This window comes from Sinocyclocheilus grahami, unplaced genomic scaffold (assembly GCF_001515645.1).
Source record: "Sinocyclocheilus grahami isolate Dianchi unplaced genomic scaffold, SAMN03320097.WGS_v1.1 scaffold299.1, whole genome shotgun sequence".
Taxonomy (NCBI): domain Eukaryota; kingdom Metazoa; phylum Chordata; class Actinopteri; order Cypriniformes; family Cyprinidae; genus Sinocyclocheilus; species Sinocyclocheilus grahami.
Genome location: NW_015505478.1, coordinates 462,741 through 484,968, shown reverse-complemented (window position 1 = coordinate 484,968; position 22,228 = coordinate 462,741). Strand labels below are relative to the sequence as shown.

The 22,228-nt window shown below is 36.5% G+C and overlaps 2 protein-coding genes across 4 annotated transcripts; both read right to left on the bottom strand.

The window, feature by feature from the left end:
• Positions 1–1,620: 1,620 nt before the first annotated feature.
• Positions 1,621–21,192, bottom strand: LOC107601119 (PHD finger protein 6-like). Of its 3 annotated transcripts, none has more exons than XR_001610892.1 (12): positions 21,040–21,192; positions 18,079–18,239; positions 17,740–17,841; positions 17,499–17,632; positions 17,365–17,411; positions 17,121–17,284; positions 16,833–16,976; positions 15,654–15,758; positions 14,925–15,058; positions 14,633–14,762; positions 13,987–14,418; positions 1,621–1,632 (listed from the first exon to the last, which is right to left on the bottom strand). XR_001610892.1 is itself a non-coding variant. In XM_016293150.1 (11 exons), exons 2-10 carry the CDS (start codon positions 18,208–18,210, stop codon positions 14,633–14,635), a joined length of 1,092 nt encoding a protein of 363 aa, XP_016148636.1. In that variant the 5' UTR covers positions 18,211–18,239; positions 21,040–21,192; the 3' UTR covers positions 13,847–14,418. The 3 variants fall into 3 exon arrangements, 1 of the variants encoding a protein (XP_016148636.1); XR_001610893.1 differs by lacking the exon at positions 1,621–1,632 and having other exon boundaries at positions 13,847–14,123; positions 14,266–14,418; XM_016293150.1 differs by lacking the exon at positions 1,621–1,632 and having other exon boundaries at positions 13,847–14,418.
• Positions 3,841–12,282, bottom strand: LOC107601120 (hypoxanthine-guanine phosphoribosyltransferase). The gene is made up of 9 exons (XM_016293151.1): positions 12,088–12,282; positions 6,456–6,562; positions 6,152–6,335; positions 5,837–5,902; positions 5,201–5,218; positions 5,024–5,106; positions 4,733–4,779; positions 4,059–4,135; positions 3,841–3,928 (listed from the first exon to the last, which is right to left on the bottom strand). Exons 1-9 carry the CDS (start codon positions 12,112–12,114, stop codon positions 3,881–3,883), a joined length of 657 nt encoding a protein of 218 aa, XP_016148637.1. The 5' UTR covers positions 12,115–12,282; the 3' UTR covers positions 3,841–3,880.
• Positions 21,193–22,228: the final 1,036 nt, after the last annotated feature.

Genomic DNA, 22,228 nt, shown 5'->3' with positions numbered 1-22,228 from the left:
TATTTAATAGGAATATTGATATATAATTTTTTCTCTATTCATTTGTTGAATAGAATTCAAAATGTGTTATTTGAAGAACAAGTAAAACCTTCTGCACACCAGACCGTGACATGTATTGAGGATATGTCTGGTCATGTCTGCCTGGCCAGGGCTCTTATTTTTTTGTACTTCATTAGTTGCTAACCAACAGCTAGTGTACAAACAACATACCAGCGTTTGAAATAATAAATTATCATTATTTACGTGCAAATGTATCTTTATTTATACAAAATGAACGTAAGATTTTAAAGTTCTTTGTTATTATCTGGTTTACATTCATTTGCAGGTTGTATTTTCATATTTATTGTTTTATATAGATCTGTTTTTAATGATCTAATACGAAGGATACTGTTTGGGTTTTTTTTCCAGTTAGAGGACATTGGATATAAACTTGAGGCCTATCTTACCACCCTGTTATTCCCCCTCAGACCCATCAGGGGGCGCACGTCCTCTTAATGAACCTTGATATCCTCCTGACTACCCAGGAAAAAACAGTTTTGGGAATTTAGTATTTTGTCATGTCATTACATTGTTTAGAGCATAAGAAAATTTTTGAAAAATTATATTTTATTCATATGTTATACCATGTCCTCTGTAGAGGACATCAGCACTTTAAAAAGTCCTGTTTTTAAAAAAAACTAAAAAGACATGGAAAAGGCAAAAAGAGTGGGATTTTTGTTTTAATCAGAAATCAATTTTCATTTGTTTTATACCAACCTTTATATAAAGATGATTCTCAACTATGTTATGAAAGATATTTTTAAAAAACATTTTTCTTTATGCAAAATGTGTGTAAAATGGCCATAAACGAGTTTTTCCGTTATATACAATGTATCTATAAACTGTAACTCATTTGCATATTAATGTGTTTTTGGGGCAACATAGAATGAACAATTAGCAATAATGGGAGTAACAATTAGCAAGATTTTCATAATAATATCTAATATTTAATAGGAATATTGATATATAATTTTTTCTCTATTCATTTGTTGAATAGAATTCAAAATGTGTAATAAACATGCTTTAAGTCCTGGTGTCCTCTACAGTGGACATGTATGAAATTAATGTCCTGTTTCATAACAGAAGGTCATATTTTGATTTGAAACCCCATAACATTTTGTTGTTGAGATGTTGATTTATGATAAACGATATCAATTAGTCAGATTTAAATGATAATTACAAAATATTATCATATTTCCATTAGGGTGTTTCATTTGATCACTAAATGAATGTCAGCCATTTTTAAAGACCAAAGAGAGGGAGTGGTCATGGTGAAACATCCAATCATTTGGCATCTCTGAAAAGCCCTGAATGTGCTCTGTACAGGACATCCAGATTTAAAACTGTGACATGTAACGTCTCAGAGAAATCGCTTAAACATAATGTCCTCTACAGAGAACAAAACTCCATAGCTGGTAGTCAGGAGGATAACACAAAGAAATATTTAGCTGCATATAAACAGGTGGGTTTTGATAGCCGATATGTACATTTTTAAATTCTAAAATATATCTTAACACTAGTTTTATGGCATGCAAGAACGCCTTTAAAAATACTATGGTCATATCATAAGTTGAAGCCACTGAGAGAAAGAGACTGAACATGTCAAATGCTCTATGACAACACTAGCAGCTCCTCGTGCTTTTTTGGTGATGGATATGCTGCTAGAGTTTTTTTTCTCTCTGTTCCACCCGCAACATTTGCGTAACCCAGCAAAAGAAACCTGCAGATCTGAAGGGAATGTACTATAGCAGCACATAAATACTGGATGTGATGTAATGTGGTGTTATCCAGTATTGCTGTTCTGCTGTAGTAAGACCTGTCAGCACTTACAGACTCCAAAGAGCCACACCAGATCCTCGGCCGAGAGCTGACTGTACCCATCCATGTATGTGATGGAAAAACACTACCCCTCTGTACTGTAGATAAACAATGCTGTCAAATAAAATCAGCAGTGAGCTAAATGATCTTATTTCATTACGTGTTCCTGGTTCTTCATGTTGTTATTTCTGAAAATACTGTTAACTGCAAGAACAGTATTAGGTTTATTCCTAAATCACACTACCTGATAATGTGACCTGTTCAACAATGTTAGTCATGACTTTGAAAAGAGAAGTTAGGAGAACACTTAATTCTTTGAATAATTTAATCAAATTTAAGATTGACAGGTGACTGAACAATGGTGAGGTCACATGAACATTTCAGATCAGTTTTTCATTCATTTTCATAACATACAGTGGTGTGGCAAAGTGTTGGCCCCCTTCCGGGTTTTTACATTTTTTGCATTTGTCACACTTAAAAGATTCAGATCATCAAACAAATTTTAATATTACACAAAGATAATCATTTAAAAACTGCATTTTGTATTTACTTGCATTATTTATTTTATTAAGGGAAAAATGCTGTCCAAACCTGCCTGGCCCTATGTGAAAAAGTAATTGCCCCCTAAATCTAATAACTGGTTGTGCCACGCTTTGCAGCAACAACTGCAATCAAGCGTTTGCGATAACTGGCAATGAGTCTTTCACATCGCTGTGGAGGAATTTTGGCCCACTCTTCTTTGCAGAATTGTTTTAATTCAGCCACATTGGAGGGTTTTCGAGCATGAATGGACTGTTTAAGCATCTCAATCGGATTTAAGTCCGGACTTTGATTTGGCCACTCCAAAACCTTAATTTAGTTTTTCTTGAGCCATTCAGAGGTGGACTTGCTGGTGTGTTTGGGATCATTGTCCTGCTACATAACCCAAGTGCGCTTGCAAATGAGTTGCACTGGCAAATGAAAGACGAGCCTTTGTGTTCTTTTTGGTCAGCAGTGGCTTTTGCCTTGGAACACTTCTCAGGAGGGGGCAATTAATTTTTCACGTAGGGCCACGTAGGTTTGGACAGCTTTTTTCCCTTAATAAATGAAATCATCATTTAAAAACTGCATTTTGTATTTACTTGCATTATCTTTGTGTAATATTTAAATTTGTTTGATGATCTGAAACATTAAAGTGTGACAAACATGCAAAAAAATAAGAAATCAGGAAGGGGGCCAACACTTTTTCACACCACTGTACATTATATGGTAGCGTACAAATTACCATACAAGGCACCATACGATTTTTTCCCCATTTCATTTCAATCTCATTAATATAATTAGTAACCAAAACTACAGTAAGTGGACACAAATAAATATCTTGACAGGAGAATTAAACTTTGTTTAAAATTACTAATAAAAACAAGGAAGTGCTATTTGGCTTTAAAATGTCAATAAATTTGACTGGAAAACCAGGTTTCCCTGATGCTAAAGTACATTCACATGAAAAAGCATTCAACATATTTTATATAATCAATACTCACTGATTTTAATCAGGGTTTAAATTACAATTGCAAATAGTCTTTGGGAAACATGAATGCTCTTCTTTTGCTACCTTGAGCAAGTCAAATTGGCAAAGCAAGACAACCTAAAATCAATATTCTGTTTAATCTATCTTAAAACACCTATCCATAATGTCTTGCAGGTTAAAATAAATTAAAGGGAATCTGGCCCTTACATAAATGGTTGTTTGAAACACCCACTGTAATGAAGAGCAGCAGTCTAACCCTGAGATCTCTGTTCTCAGAGACTGAACTGCAAAGCGTCTGTGGTTACTAGTGTGTGTGTGTGTGTGTGGAGGTATAAGCTAATGTAAATGTAAGGTGCATTGATTGACAGCACACACCTCACCAGAGACCCTGAGCGGAGGACCTGCTAACCTGCGGTGAGCTGTGCAACTGAAAAAATACAAAATGGATATCAAATAAAAAATCATCTATTAAAAACAAATGATACACAGCTAGAGGGGGAAGTTCAGGGCTTCTCATGCTTTGTACTTCTCCTTTCCTGTTTCACTGATGACGCAGATGTGCTGCAAGTCAAAATGAGAAGTTGTTAGCAGAAATCGCAGCACAATCAAACAAATGTGTGTGTGTGATAATGGGCAACTATTTGTTTTTAAATTATAAAAATATTCAAAATGATTAAATGTTGCTACTTACATTTAAATCCCTAAAGTACTCATTGTAGTCAAGTGCATATCCAACCACAAATTTGTCAGGAACCTCAAATCCTACAACTAGAGGAGAAAGGGAGGAAAAGTGGAAGTTAATGGAACATTTTTTTTTGATCAGGCAATTTCTTGGTTAGTAAGATTTTTTTTTTATGTTTTGGAAAGACTTTTCTTATGCTCGCCAATGTTAAAATAGTAATAATGTGAAATATTATTGCAATTTAAAGTAACTGCTTTTCTATTTGATTATATAAAATAAAAAAATAAGTAATTATAGAGTTGAATTTTCAGCAGTCATTACTCCAGAAATATTTCTCATTATTATCAACCTTGAAAAAAGTTCTTCTGCTTAATATTTTTGTGGTATCTGTGAAAATGATTTTCCTTCAGTGCAGAAAAGTGTTAGTCTGCTTTCTTGTGGTCAATACATAGCATTGCACGATAATAGCCTAGACTGATCAATAGGAGTGGTCAAAATAATTGACTTGATTCTCTTTAAAAAAATCAATAAGCTTTAGTCTTTTGAGGCGGTTTGTGCAACACTGAGAAATCATCAGCATGCATCCATTTATAAACATGACTTGTGAGAAGTCGATTGAATCCTAACTATATCAAAGTTGCATGCCAAAAAAGGCTGGAAAGTGTTTTCAGTAACCCACTCACAGTCTGGTCTGTAGCCAACACTCCTCGGTGTCCTCTTCACCAGCAAACTGCAAAGAAAACAAATGACAGAAATATGTCAACTATACAGGGCCATACAGCTTATAAACCCAAAAATAGGTAGGAGTTTCTGGCATTTGTTGCACTAGTGATCAATAATAGACAAGGGAGTTACTGTACAGAGCTTAGCAATATTTAAATACAGCTTACAAAGACCGACGCAATACCTACAAGACAAGACCAATCTGAGACACACTGGTTACCTCCATTTTTATTCATTATATTCATCTGTACCTGGCCACTTTGACCATTTTTGGATTATATTGCTTGAGAAGTTCTAGCAGGGTCTTCATTGTCTTTCCAGTATCAATGATGTCCTAAAAAACAAAGTAAAGGTTACAGAAATACATTTAACATTTGCTGTATAATGAGCTGTATTAAATATAAATGTAAAAATATATGTACAAATACCTCAACAATCAAGACGTTCTTTGGTGTAGAAAGAAAAAATGTCAAGAGAAAAAGAGAAAGAGTTTTAACACATTTTGATATGTTTAAGAGACTGGAACAAGTCATTTTTACTCTATGCCTAGGACATGCATTTTTTAAATTTATTGATCATACACTAGTGTTCAAAAGTTTGAGGTTGATAAAAATGTCTACTCTTTTTAAATTAAGTCTCTTATGTTCACCAACACTGGATTTATTTGATCAAAATACAGTAAAATTAATACTACTGTGAAATGTTTTCTATTTTAATATATTTAAAAATGTAATTTATTCCTGTGATGCAAAGCTGAATTATCAGCATAATTACTCCAGTCTTCAGTGTCACGTGATCCTTCAGAAATCATTCTAATGTGCTGATTTGCTGCTCAAGAAACATTTCTTATCAATGTTGAAAACAGTTGTGCCTTTTAATATTTTTTATGGAAATCATGCTACATTTTTTCAAACGTAACTGTGTCGACAGTGATGGATTTTTTATTTATTTTTTTTCAAATTGAGAGCATCTCACAGATAGTCACTGAATGTGATTTTAGACATTTGCATAAAAGATTACAGTGATATAGTGGGGATTGTTTTTATACACAGTAACATGCTTACCTTTCCTGTGAGTGTGGACAGATCATCTCCGCCAATCACTTTGATGTCACCTGTAGATTGGTCATTCTGCAGTGTTTAAAGGCAGAGATTCAGACATTTACACAAGTCAGTCCAGACATTCATGTGTTCTAGTTACTGAAGTAACATCAACACTTAACTTTAAAACGAGTTTGTATCGCAAAGCATCAAATTTGATTCATGTTGTCATAGTAATTAAATATACACACTGACAATAAACAGAAGGGAGTAAGTACCACAGACAGGCCTGACTGAATTTAACATTCATTAAATAGGATGAATGTTTAATAGCCGTACTTGGTAACTCTTGAGGCGGATGAAGTCCACTGTCATGGGAATGGAGCGATCGCTGTTGCGATTAAGGGCTTTGATGTAATCTAGCAGGTCAGCAAAAAACTTGTAGCCCCCTTTGAGCACACACAGAGCCACGATATGATGCCCGCCCATGTCTTTCATGATATCTCTGGCCAGACGTTCAGTTCTGGAGGAGTCAGGAGAAGCCAAAACGCAATGTCAACAGTCTTCAGGTTGCATGTTATTTGTAATTTGAGGGTCCATTAGGCAAGACCTCTTGGCTAAGATAATTTGATGTGACTCGTACCTGTCCATGATGAGTCCATGTGGAATATACACCCGCTCCAGGTCAGCCGCATAATGTTTTGGTATACAGAAGAGGTCCAGGTCATAACCTTGCTCCTCATCACTAATCTAAAATACACAAATGACATCATATCATACCCGATAGGGCAAAGAACAGAGAGCAGTCTGTTTGACAGATAACATTTTATCTAGCAGACAGAAGGACAAACCTGAAATAGGGCAGTAGGGGAAAGGTGATCTTTACTTCAAGAACCTTATATCCTATTGCCTAAGCAGCTCTCAAATCCACTGGTGACGGCATTTGTCTCTAACGTTTGCAACAGTGTTCTCGGCAGAAACGTCCTTTACCAAAGTGACTTTTAAAAAGGGCATAGATTATCTATCTGACAGTTTCTTAAGCATATACCCTAGAAGTTTATAGACTAATTAGTGCTGTCAAATGATTAATCGCGATTAATCACATCCCCCAAATTTTTTTACATAATATATGTGTGTATACTGTGTATATTTATTATGTATATATTCATGAAAAAAAATTTAGTTTATATGTTAAATATATTTATATATAAGAATATAAATATATACATGTAAATATTTTCAAAATATTTACTGTATGCGTGTGTATTTATATATACATAATAAATATACACAGTACACATACATATATTATGTAAACTAAAACTTTTATTTTGAATGCGATTAATCGCGTTTGACAGCACTAAGACTAATGTAAAAATACAAGCACAAATACTGTTGCAGTACTGAGTGAGAAAGACGAGTTGTGCAAGTGAACAAGGATGATCAGGGGTGATGAACATTTTCGCACCATTTCATGAGTGCATATGTTAAGGTAGGTGAAGAGTCTTCCCTTGGGAAAAATAAGTGTGCTTAATTGTACTGAATGTGCACAAATCTGTACTGGCCGATAATGAAATAATGAAATAAAAAGCCACTTAAAGGAATACACTCTTATGTCAATCACAAAAGAAGATATTTTGAAGAATGTTGGTAACCAAACAGTTGACGGTAGCCATAGAATTGTTCAAATACCAGCTACCAGCAACTATTTGGTTTTCAACATCTTCTGTGTTTAACAGAAAAAGGGGTAACACTTTACTTGAAGGGGTGTGCATAAGACTGACATGACACCTTCATAATCATAACATGACACGTCATGAATATGAAGGAGGTTTTATGCATGTTTATGACAACTGTCATTAAGTGTCATTCGCTCAGTTATGTCATTTTTAATGCAAATATGACATTATTTGACTTAACCTTAACCTAACCCTACCCCTACCCTTACCCCTAACCATAGCCCATAACAAAGACATCTCAAACAATGTCATCTTGCATTAAAAATTACATAACTGAGCGAATGACACTTAATGACAGTTGTCATAAACATGCATAAAAACCCTTCATATTCATGACATGTGTCATGTTATGATTATGTAGGTGTCATGTCATGATTATTAAGGTGTCATGTCAGTCTTATGCACACCCCTTCAAGTAAAGTGTAACCGAAAAAGGAAACTCGTACAATTTTGGAACAAATTGAGGGTAAATTATGACAGAATTTCCATTTCTGGGTGAACTATCTCAGAAAAGTTACTATGTTTCTAGAATCCCATTTCATTCGAATAGACAAGCTCATACATCTAAACTCCTTACCACTGCTTTTCAGGCATTTGTTTATGTAAAAGACAACAGCATAAAAGAAAGCCTTGTGTTCATAAACGCACTGAAGTCCACTTTAAATTATACAATGATCATGCATAATAGTATTTTTGACTCCAAAGGCCCCCTTTGTCCAAGACAATGTTCGAAGGACCTCTTGTCTAGGCTGAAATGTACCTCTGGTACTTTTGCATTGTCTGTTTTATGTTTTGCATGCTTTTAAGCATTTTAATTAAGACTGTTAATATAACTAAATTTAATAATGTTTAGACTTGCCCTTGGGTTGAAAACAACTGTTATAAATGAAGAATGTAATATAGTGTCTACAATCTAATTAAAGTGTATAACTTGTCCTATTGGTGGAGCTGTGAAGAAACTTGACTGAAAATCTTTCAAAACAACAGATGGTAATTTAAAATGTGCAATATACATATATTTAAAAATGACATATCTAACCGTTCCTCACAATGGAAGTCAAGCAAAAGCAGATACATTTCAGGTAAACGGAAGTAGACTAGCTTGTTTTTCCCATAAGTGTTATCACACTGTCCTTGAAGGCGTTTCAGACAAATAACGTGCAGCTGTCAGGAGAGGTTCGTCTGGGAGCTTCCCCGCTCTGCTTACTGCTGGTATCTTGAGATTCAAACCCCAAAGCACAATCCACATCAATAGACATGGCTGTGATAAGACATGCATTTTAAATCCTATGCAATGGCTGCATGCCAAAGTTTAGTTTCTCATATTGCTGCCGGAGCATGCATTACGTAAGTCTGTGTGCTGTCAGGTCTAGTGAGCAGCGTTTCACACCAATAAAATTCCTGCTTTAGATTCACATGCATGTCACATGTCTTCTCTCAGCTGTATCAGAATATTGAGCCTTTTTTGTGCATTAAAAAAATGTTGCCTGAGGCAAATAAATTGGTGTTTATTATTGTACCTCTTCAGGTAACAGAATTCCCAGAGACTTAAGTCAACAGTATGGTTGATTGCTTTCTATTGAAGATCCTGAAATCCACCCTAGCTCACCTTGCCGTTCATCATAGTATGTGAGAAAAGCAATGTCCTTTTCATAAACAAACAGTATGTTGGAATTGGATCTTTTCAGTAAATAATTGCTCCAGTTTACAAAACTGATTTCCCAAAAGCATTGGAAGCATAATGGTAGAGACCACTGATGCCAATAGTTTCTATTATCTTAGGCATAAAGGGATAGTTCACCAAATTCAGTCTTTATTTACTCACCCTCAAGATGTTCAAAATCTGTATGAGTTTCTTATTGTACGAGTATTTTGAAGAATGTTGGTAACCAAAGAGTTGCTTGTCCCCATTGACTTCCCATAAAAAAATGCTGGAAGTCAACAGAAGATACTCATACAGGTTTTAAACAAGTGGCGGGTGAGTAAACAATGACAGAATTGTTCATTTTTGGGTGAATTAACCCTTTACAATGCTTTAAAGGGGTCATATGATGCGATTTAAATTTTTCCTTTCTCTTTGGAGTGTTACAAGCTCTTGGTGCATAAAGAAGATCTGTAAAGTTGCAAAGACTAAAGTCTCAAAACCAAAGAGATATTCTTTATAAAAGTTAAGAGTCAGCCACACCTACCTAAAATGGCTCGTTCTAACATGCCCCCACATATCTACCTCCCCGTGGGAAGATTTGCATAACGCCACCCAAATGTTCACGCAAAGAAAGAAGGCGTGACTTTTATTCTCACTGTAGTATTGTTGTTGCCGCTGCCGCCATGTCCTGAAGACACTGTGTGCTTCGTTGTGAAAGCGAAACTACTTTGTTTGGTCTTCCAAAAGAGGACAATATCCGCTTCGTCATGCCTAGAGCTGATCCGTGCTGGTCGCTGAGGGAATACATCAACTTAGTGCTGTGGATCGCCGGAACGCTTTCACCATTTTCACCACTCCTTTGCCGCCATTCTCGACCCCGCCGCCTCAGATCACTCTTGCCCGGCTTCAGCTCACGCTAGGCCGCTGTGTTTTTCGTTGTGAAAGCGAAACTACTTTGTTTGGCCTTCCAAAAGAGGACGATATCCGCTTCGTCATGCCTAGAGCTGATCCGTGCTGGTCGCTGAGGAAATACTTCAACTTGGATCGCCGGCACATTTTATGGAGGACTGTTTACTGATCCAGGGAGGGTAACGTTAGGCTAAAATGCCGGCAGTTCTGACTCACGTAAGTACGTTTTCTTTTATCATTTGCCACTGATGATTCAAACGCGAGTTTTGGGCAGTGTGGAGTAACGTTAGCACTTGTTGTTTGTCATTTCTCTGATCACAAACGCAGACAGGGTTTTATGTTTACGCGGCGCGATGCAATGCAACGGAACGTGTAACAAGACAGTATAAGTCATTATAATCAGTAATTATGTCCCCACTGGATGCAACAAATGCCTCGGTTATAATGGGTTTTCATGTTTTTGTCTTGTCGCTCCGGTCGGACAGGGCATCACAGTATGGTGAGGGGCGTAACATTTCCGTCTCATGCTTGAGGTATTCGGCCAATCACAACGCACCGGATAGCTGGCCAATCAGAGCACACCTCGCTTTTTTAGAATGATGAGCTTTGTAAAAATCAACTTGTTTCAAAAAGGCGGGGCATAGAGGAGAAACAATAATGTACAGTATGTGGAAAATAATGTGTTTTTTTTACTTTAAACCGCATAAACACATTTCATTACACCAAATACACAAAATAATGTTCTTTTTAGCAGCATCATATGACCCCTTTAAGAAAAAAACTGTCCTGAATGATTCATTCAAAAATCAGACTGGGGTATGGTTCCCAAAAGCATTGTTTGCTAACTATGGTGGTAAGTTCTATTGAACTCTATTTGTAACGACGGAACTTGTCACCATACTGTAGTTGCTTTTGGGAAAAGCACTCCTGGTTGGGTTCTTCTTATGTTCAACTCAGGGACTCAATGATCTGTTTGCACCAGTTAACAGCGAACCAGAGGTACATATTTTCAGTGAATACTTAGAGTAGGATGTGTTCCTCAAGTTGTTATTGTGTGGTTTCAGAAGACTTGGACACAGAACACGAGTATTTGCAACTTTTAGGTGATTCTGCAGCCTTCTGAGACTTGATATCTTCACTCACCATTCATTGTCCCATGGAAAATGCTGACCAGGACACGCTTAAAAACTGCTTTTTGAGTTTTGCAGGAAAAAAGAAAGGTATACTGGATCGTAGCAACATGAGGCTGAGGTCAGAACTGACCGATTGAATAGTTTTGTTGTGTGTGTGAACTGTCCCTTTAAGAGTGTAGCGCACCTTTGGATTCAGTAATAAATCCAATCACGCATTACAAAGCGCTGGATGGGTCGGTCTAAAATGATACCCTCAAGATAATATCTTAATTTAGGGCGGAGGAAGACGATTGACTCCCCGGAGTCTCTTTGAACAAAGCTGAGTCATTTCATTAGCTCCCTACAGCATCCTGCCCACAAAGCCCGTTACATTTATTATCACTTTACAACAAACGGAAACGAACAGCGCTTTTTTACCTGAACCAAAGAGAGGATTTTTGCCTGAACGCGCTAACTTAAGCGTCCATTTTCACCCATTCATCAGGGCATCTGATAAATCATAAAACCAAAATACAACCGAGCATGTGCAGCGTTTCTCGCGCAAAGGTCTGTTGCTCATTTTCCACTGGTCTCGTGCAGAAATGAATGGGCTGCATCACATGTGCCATGCGTGAAACGCGTGCTTTCCCTCCAGGCCCCTACACTTCACGGTAATATTTATTATGTGCTAAATACACTTCTGTATGCAAACGGGACTATTTCTATGGATAAAAGGCATAACTTACAGCAACAATTTAGCTTTTTATTAAAACACACTTCCTAATTATTCGTTTGGGTAACGTACAGTGACTAAGTATTGAAGTGTCGCGCTCCGGTGTAAATGATTGGAGTGTGTACAGTAACACCTACCACGACACAGGGGCTGGCAGACGCCATGTCCGTCCCGACTCAGCTGCTGCAAACGTCCTCGATTCTGAGGAGAAATGTAGGGCGTAGTTGTAGTCCTTTCTAGTCTCAATTTCACCTTTAAAGGACTGAGCGAGCACTATCCTGCAATCTTCCGCACACTACAATGTGGGTGTTTTAGCATTGCTTGAGGACTGAGCCTGTCGACCAATCAGTGTTTAGCAGTGACAACGCACACGAACACGTTCTACTTTTAAAGTGATAGAGCCACCTAATTCCTGTGCGTTAATACGAGTAAGGGCATAGTAAATGTATTAATACATTAAAATATTAACAGTGATATATCCGTCAAGCCCCAGTTAAACAATACAAATAAGAAAAAAATATAATAGTCAGCTACACATAACTAAATTATTAATTATTATAATTACATAACACATGGATGAAAGCCTTTTTTTGTGTGTGTTAAATTTGTTCGCCAAACAATCATTTCTTTATCATATTTACACTTTAGCTTTTGACCAGAATGCAATAAACCCAGTGGGATACATAAAAAAAAAACTTAAAAATGAAAACTAATTATGATCTTTTTCACAAGCAGGTTAGGATTGCCACATTTTGATTTTAAACACGAATTGAAATATTTGTTAGCCAAAGTATTGGTTTGAAATTTCTGTTACCCATTTAATCTATATTTGATTCTCATTGTTTTACAACCTAAATGGTCATTAAAAAGTCAGCAACACTTTATTTTAGTGTCCTTGTTACTGTAGTACATTATGCATAATTACATGTGGCTAACCGTAAACTAAACATTATAGTAAGTACATGTTAATTACTATTACTCAGTATGAGTAATTATACTGCAACATGGACACCTTAAAATGAAGTGTATTCTTCTGATTAATGGCAGGTCGCAATAAACGACAAATTACCAATAAACTGTTTTCTTCCTGAGCAGTAACCGTGGAAATGTCCAATAAATTAATTTAGTCAAGACTTAAAAATATGCATCAAGAAGTTGACTTTAAATTACCCTGACTGACATGAGCGACAAGTGCATTCCGATGTGAAACCCTGACTCGTTAAAGCCACTTAAATCTAATCATTATCATAAAACCAAGAATATGATATTTTGTATTAAGCTTTTTCCTCAATGTCTTTAACCATGTTTAAAAGCATCTGCCTTCTAGAAGGACTCTTATTTTGAATTTCTGCCACCAAATGGACAACTGAAAACACAAAGCACATAATGCCTATGTGGAACATCTGCATATAGAGCAAAGAAAAAAGAAAGACCACCATGTGAGACGAAGTAAAGAAAAGTGCATGCTAGCCAATATTCTTTAATCCTGACCTGTACTATAAAGAAAACCACAGATATCCAATAGTACTCATGAGTATAATACAGTAATAAAATATAATACATGTTGCAAGAAAAAAAATAAAAATAGACTTAAAAATATGCATCAAGAAGTTGACTTTAAATTACCCTGACTGACATGAGCGACAAGTGCATTCCGATGTGAAACCCTGACTCGTTAAAGCCACTTAAATCTAATCATTATCATAAAACCAAGAATATGATATTTTGTATTAAGCTTTTTCCTCAATGTCTTTAACCATGTTTAAAAGCATCTGCCTTCTAGAAGGACTCTTATTTTGAATTTCTGCCACCAAATGGACAACTGAAAACACAAAGCACATAATGCCTATGTGGAACATCTGCATATAGAGCAAAGAAAAAAGAAAGACCACCATGTGAGACAAAGTAAAGAAAAGTGCATGCTAGCCAATATTCTTTAATCCTGACCTGTACTATAAAGAAAACCACAGATATCCAATAGTACTCATGAGTATAATACAGTAATAAAATATAATACATGTTGCGAGAAAAAAAACAAAAAACAAAGGTAAAAGACAGTTTCATGAAGGAGAAGGCTTATTAAACGTCATAGTTTGGAGATGCACTATGAACAGTCGGAGGGCAGTCTTTTTCAGAGTGGGTCCAGTCAAAGAGCAGTTTACCAAAGAGGAAACTGGAGGTACAAGCACAAACAGATGACGCTGTTCCAGCCGTCCAATCGTATGGTTTGAGTATTGATATACCATACGTTTAAATAAAACCTATCCAGCTATGTTATGGTTTACGCTGCAGTAACATATTGATAATGAACTTACATTCTCATTCACAATGTCCATGAAATACTGTCAAAGAGAGGAAAACTGAAATTATCAGATATTGTGAACCGGGCCCCTAGTTTCTAATTGAGGATTATACAAAAATATTTCTTTTATTCGCATCATATCATGTCTTCCATCTTCATGCACCATCTGAAAAAAAAGAGAGTACTTTAATATCTTCCTCATGTCCACCGATCAAAATATAACATATGCCTGACCCTGAATAATTATCAAATTTTGTCATGACAGACCCAGAAAATCACTCTGTAACAAGAACATCCAAATGAATCACTGTATCATGTACAATAACTAGTGTTGACATGAATTTCCTTTCCAAGGACACATACTGTATGCAGAATCTCACCTAGTTGCCATTTAGCTGCGGTGGAGGATCTGCTCTGTTGTCAATAGCAGCTTTCTCTTTACTGCGACTCTCTCTTTCCTCATCTTCCTCATCCCTTTCCTCATTTCCACTGTGATTCTTACAATAAAGCCTGGTTAGAACAACATAATGTTCATGTTATGCTGTAAAACTAAAGCACAAGTGATAGCTGACCTGTTCAATATGTATATAGAATATGAAAACATTTGGAAAAAGCTGGCCAAAACGATCTTGCCAGACTAATCATTTGAATAAATAATGAAAACAAACATACTTGTAAATGCCTCTAGCCATATTCTCTATGTATTTGGCCTTGTCTTGCAAGCCACAGTGATAATGGTAGGTCTTTACGCAGGCTTTTATCTCGCATCCAATGGTTGCTCCAAGCTGGGCACACAGTGTGCATTTCTGAAATTAACAAATTATCCAAACACATTAGGTGACTGTATGAATTAATATACCCAAATCATTCTGAAAACAAAGAATAATATTTAAAAAAAAATTGATATATTTTGGTGTAAACCTATAGCAATATAGTTTAGAAATTCTATATTAAATTAAACTAATACAGAATTATATTAGTTATATATTATGGAGCCGGCACATGACATGCAGGAGAAAACCCCCCCCAGTAAATCGTGCACACAATTTGCTAATTTGTTTCCTAGATTTTAAGGAAATGGTGCAAACTATTTGTTCCACTTCGTTTCTGCATTCTCATAAACCTGTTGCTGCTGTTACAGTATGTTATGGACAGAGACACTGGGTTTTATTTTGAGTTGGAAATGAGTTATACACATTCTCAAAAGCCTCGCATGGAATCATTTTAAGTGAGACACATCTATATCAGTTTATAAGAATGCAGTCAGTAAGTAGAAAAAAATATTTTGTGCACACAATTTACTTAAAACGGGGTGCAAGCGATTTACATTTTTTGTCCCTGCATGTCATGTGCGGGGCACCGTAATATTTATTTCAATTAAATTTTTTTTTAAAAATTCACCATTCTTTTTCCTCTCTTGATTTCCTGGATAACCGTTTTAATGTCAAAATTTCCAAATTCGGCACGAGAGGTGGTGGTTAGCTGGACGGTACCCGAAGAAAAAAGCTGTGACAAAACGGAAATAGAATAGAAAAGAAGAATAGAATAGTTTTTAGAATAGATGTTTTAACAGATGTTAACAGCAGAATCAAATGTTTTCAAACCTAGAATACGAAAATAACAAAGGGGAAAAAAATTGTGTTTTCAATACTAAATATCTTGTATATTTGAGATATTGGTTTACAAATATAAAGTTTCAATGGGATTTATCAAAACAGTTAAAGAGTTCAATAGAGCACACAAAAAGGATCTGTTTTAACAGATGTTAACAGCAGAATCAAATGTTTTCAAACCTAGAATACGAAAATAACAAAGGGAAAAAAAATTGTGTTTTCAATACTAAATATCTTGTATATTTGAGATATTGGTTTACAAATATAAAGTTTCAATGGGATTTATCAAAACAGTTAAAGAGTTCAATAGAGCACACAAAAAGGATAATTTGCTGAAAATGTACTCACCCTCAGGCCATTCAAGAAGTAGATGAGTTTCTTTATTGGAATAGATTTGGAAATATTTATCATCACATCACTTGGTCACCAATGGATCCTCTGCAGTGAATGGGTGCCATCAGAATGAGACCGTGTCTACAGCAGACGCGAACATTGTCACTCTGTTTTTGCTTGATCTGTACATATTTCTCACCTGATTCAGAGATGACGACTTTTTTTTTACTAGAGAAAGCAATATTATGGATAGAAGACTTGTATTTTAGCCAGAAGCAACAGTTTGAAGTTAAAAACATCTCAATGATGGCTTTAATTTTTTTTTTCTTTTTTTTTTTTTACAAACATGCAGCTTTTCGCTTGACAGGATCTTAGTAATTGATAGACTGGAGTTGTGTGGATTATTGTGATGTTTTTACCAACATTTTGAAATTATTCTGGTGGCATTCATCCATCCATTGGTGAGCAAGTGATGTGATGCCACATTTCCGATGAAGAAACAAACTCATCTACATCTTGGATGGCCTGAAGGGGAGTACATTTTCATTTTTGGGTGAACTATTCCTTTAAGAAATAAAACTCCTAATTTGACGTTTAAATGACTCATTGTTTTTCAGTACTGAAGAAGCCTTACCATGCATTTGTAGTGGGCAGCAACCTTCTTGGCATTGTCAGAGTGGAGCACACCGCGTGTTTCATTCTCTTCTTCACCGGCATGACAGAAGCCACAGCGAAGGCCTGAATCACTGGGGCTGCCTCTCAGAGGAGACCGGTCCCGCTGCGGCACACACAAGCACACGATAATTAGCATTAATCGATTTTCACCAACCACTGATACTCTGAAGCTTGTGTCGAATCACTTGTAATCCCTCATTTGGATTAAATATGGGTTATATCAGAAAAAGTAGATAAAGTGGCCTACATGCGAGGAGCTCTCGGTGTCATCATTGCCTTGCGATGAGGTGGATCGAGTGTCATCTGACTGTCCGCGTGACACTCCTCTGATTCTGCTTTTCTCAAAACGCCCTCTGCCCCTGCTCCTCGGTGGAGATGAATCAGAGTCATTGGCCGCAACTCCCTGTTCATCTGGGAATAAGAGCAAATCATTAAAAAACGCAATGATTCACAAGCAGGTGTCCAACATCCAAGTAGAGACAGCTAGTTACCATCACTGCCATCTTGAGAGGAATCTCTGTGTTTGCGACAGTAAACACTAATTTGCAAAAATAAAGAAGATTAAAGTCAAATAGTTATAAAACAGATGCAGTTTTGCGATAAGTGGCATTCTCATATTGCTTACAGGTAGATGCCTTGGGAGGAATTCTCCTTTGTCTGGGCCTTGTCCCATAGAGCGCAGTAGTAGTGGTATGTCCGCCTACACGTCTTTACATCACAGCCGATGGTTGCCCCAGGCCGGTGACAGGAAGTGCACATCTGAACAGGAAATCAGCACATGAGATAAAAAAGCTGTATGTTCATTCTCTATTTTCAGCCTAAAGGAAGAACTGAATTGTATGAGAGCTGCTGGTCTGGATGCTTACTAGTTTATTTCCTCTTTTTATCTCCTTCTTTACGTCTTCAATAGAAAAGCCTCCAATGTTTTCACTGTCTGAGTGAGATGTGACCAAGGCTGATGAAAAAAGCTGAGTAAAACAATCAAGTGTCAAATGTTAGATATACAAGCTGTCAAATACATACGTTGTATACTTATTTTTTATATATACTATACCAATATTTTATAACATCTTGTCAATGCACTATTCATATTCCCTAAGATTATTTTTGTGAAACTAGGAAAATAAATACATGTATGAATCAGAGCTTTATTCACCCATTTTAGCACTTATAAAAGAAGGCAAGCTAATGGCCAGCTGATGTACCATGCACTTGTGATGGGCTGCCACCCTGTGGTTCTCAGACACCAGTAATTGTCCACACTCTTTGTCCCGGTTGGTTCTACAGAAGGCACATTTTCGAAGACGTGTTGAAGCTCCTTTTCTCTGACCTGACATGACCAGTTTTCACACACTCCACCTCTCCTCTGTTTTGAAGACAAGAACATTGTAACTGAACTGCAGTGTACTTGAAGGAAGAGGGAAGATTATTTTTGTGGTTCAGACCTGTGAAAAAATAAGCTTCTAAGCTTTGTGTGAGCGTACAGAGCAACAGATGGCTAAAATGCATGTTAGTATTTTTTTTTAAAGGGGTCATATGATGTCGCTAAAAAGTACATTATTTTGTGTATTTGGTGTAATGAAATGTGTTTATGCGGTTTAAGGTTCAAAAACACATTATTTTCTACATACTGTACATTATTGTTTCTCCTCTATGCTCCGCCTTTCTGAAACGCGTCGATTTTTACAAGGCTTGCGGCAACCACATGTGACGACCCCGGGCTGGAATCTGCTTCATCCACGGTGAAAGCCGATTCGGCGATCCACAGCGCAAAGTTGATGTATTGCCTCAGCGACCAGCACGGATCAGCTGTAGGCATGACGAAGCGGATATCGTCCTCTTTTGGAAGGCCAAACAAAGTAGTATCGCTTTCACAATGAATCACACAGTGCCTTCACTACATGGTGGCGGCAGCAAAAATACTACAGCGAGAATAAAAGTTACGCCTTCTTTCTTTGCATGAACATTTGGGCGGCGTTATGCAAATCTTCCCACATAGGGACGTAGACATGTGGGGCCAGGTTAGAACGAGCCGTTTTAGGTAGGCGTGGTTGACTCTTAACTTTTATAAAGAATATCTCTTTGGATTTGAGACTTTAGTCTTTTCAACAGTACAGATCTTCTTTATGCACCAAGAGCTTGTAACACTCCAAAGAGAAAGGAAAAACTGAAATCGCATCATATGACCCATTTAAAGATTTTTTAAAGACTCCTACATCTGTCATTGAATCACTCTATATGGTAGAAATATAGATTAGACAGATGGTTGTGGTTAGTTTGCTTATGCAATTCTGTTCCATTGAGGTATTTGTTTGGTTTAAAAATTTCCCCAAAAAACAAATACGTCACCAGCATGACATATACTTCCAGATGTCTTTATTACAAAAGAGTCTATAACTATACAATTAATTTATATTTACATTATTTATAAATAAAATAATTTTATTTATTTATATTTACATTATTATTTATAGAAAAATATTTCTAATGAATACTTATTTAAATTATGCATCTACATATAAACACTTATTGGAAAAACAGCGGGTTATAGAATCACACTTTTCCAAATTTTTCAATTTAGAACTATTGAGATACAACCAATTTGAGATTTTAAGCAGCAAGTACAAAAAAATAAAATTAAACTGAGGTCCAGAGCACCCCCAGGGGCCAAAAAGGGTTAAAAGGTGGTCAGATTTTGTTTTACACACAATATTTAAAAAAAAAAAAAAGTAGTTTATTTAAGATACCACTTAAATGTTTAAGACAATTTAACACATTTACCAAAATTTATATAATTATGGTTTCATGCTGCCTTTTAAAGACTTTGAAATCACTACAAAACATTCACTACTAAACACAAGAAAATAAAAAACAAATCTGCATACAGTTTTAAAAGTGATTCTAACAGATAACAATACATTAACATATATCAACATGTCTGTATAACAGCAGGCTTACAAAACATGAGGATATATGGCCGCCTTCATATTGTAGGAGTGGGTCCCTTGGTAAGGGGCTAATCCTGTTTTGGGGTCCATAAGAGTGTGAAAACCCCTTATTTAAACAATTTAAAACTAGATTATATGAAATAAGACCTTACTATAAACAAGCAGTACTAAATAAACTATATAGTTGAACTAAATATTTTCAACAAGTTTATCCCTGGTTGACAGAGAAATCTCTCCTTAAAGGGGTCATATACCACGCCTTCTTTCTTTGCGTGAACATTTGGGCGGCATTATGCTAATATTTCCACATAGTGAGGTAGATATGTGGGGGCGTGTTAGAACGAGCCGTTTTAGGGGGGCGTGGCAGAGTCTTAACTTTGATAAAGAATATCTCTTTGGTTTTGAGACTTTAGTCTTTGCAACTTCAGGGATCTTATCTATGCACAATCAGCTTGTAACACTCCAAAGAGAAAGGAAAACTTGAAATCGCATCATATGACCCCTTTAATGTTCTAGGAATCTAGTAAGATGGATAGCGTGTCGTTTAGAAACGCGATGGCTTTACCCGCCTTCGCTCGACAGAGGCGCTCCGCTGCCATGATAGCAGAGAAGCGTCGCGGTGCAACACAAACAGCAACGCGCGAGCGAGAGACAGACACTCTGTATCCAACAGAACAGCTGATACAACCTGCTCTTTAGTCTCAACGAACCCCTCTAAAACGCACAAGGAAAAACACAGCATCCCTCGCAACGTTTTCATAAATAAGGGAGGAGGAGGATATACAGGCCCGCGACAAAGGTCTTGTTTCGCTCATAACAAAAACTCTTTCACTTTCCAGTGTATATGAACTACTATAAGACTGTCAAATCTGGTGCCCCCCTTAAGATGAAATAAAGATGTGTATATCTATATAAGTGTACCGCATTAAGGCCCACATTATATGGTGGCTACAACAATACTGACGAGCACAAATGTGCGTAAAAAACAATCTGAACTTCTGGGGATAACCGTAAAGCATTATTTGGTTTTTATAACATTGTTCGCCGCGGGATTATTTCCCCTGCTTCACATGTGGAGACCCCCGCCATACGAAATGTATTTACATATCGCAGCAAAAAGACCTAGCTAGTCCCGACAACTGTTCCACTCATCCCGTCCCTTTTCTAGCTCTAAAGCTGTACATTGCAGTGTCTGTGTGACATATTGGAAGCTCTTACCGCTGCTGTGCTGAATGGGGGATAGATTTAGAGCGCGTGCTCTCGCTCTTCCTCTCGCTAAGCATTGAGTGCGCTCGCGTGACGTCGCTCACTGCAAAAAGCATGTTTGTCCGACATTGAAGCAAACGGGCACGCCCCTTACGTACTGTGGTCACAGTCAAGATAGCTTGAGGAATAGGCCTAGACGAGCAAATATAGAGAGGGGTAGAATTTTAACGATTATTTAAACTTCATAGTTATTATCAGTGTTGGGGGTAACGCATTACAAGTAAAGCGAGTTACGTAATCAGATTACTTTTTTCAAGTAACTAGTAAAGTAACGCATTACTTTTTAATTGACAAGAGAATATATGAGTTACTTTTTCAAGTAATCAGATTACTTTTTTCAAGTAACTAGTAAAGTAACGCATTACTTTTTAATTGTAATTGACAAGAGAATATATGAGCTACTTTTTCATATAACGCAAGTTACCTTTTTATCCAATTTATTGATTGACAGCTCTCCTGTCCCCATGTTGAGAGAAATCAGAAGATGTCACAGTAGTTCTAAAATAAATATGAATATGCATTAATTCATCTCACTCACTCACAAAAAAAAAAACACAGATTCAGTATTCCTCAAAATGAATAAAAATAATGCAACTCAGAATATGACGCAAACCTGCAATAATTAAATGTTAAACAACACAAATATCCTTTATGTATTTAATCCCATTCTACTTGCTTCTGACCTTCGATGATCCAGTTCAACCGTACTAATAAACACAAATTACTCTAGACAAACATTTGTGTGTTGAAATGTCTTCTTCTGCATTCTACTGAACGGACGTAATTTTACTTTCCCTTCAGCTTGAGGCTTATTCTTTTTTTATGGAGTAACGCAATATTGTAATGCATTACTTTTAAAAGTAACTTTCCCCAACACTGGTTATTATGGTTATCCTATTTGGGGTGAACAAGCCTTAAAACATGAAAATAACTTTTGAGATTAAAATGATATGCACTTACATGAAGTGAACATAGTAGTAGTCTTCTAGAAAAAGATGCATTATTTTACATGGAGCGGGTCAGTCCTTCATGGGTGCAGCCATGTTGATCACATGACCAACTGACTACTATTACTACTGATGTTTACTTTATATAACACTTTTAGAAAGTGCTCAAGGTGGCTTTAAAGTACACCGGAACA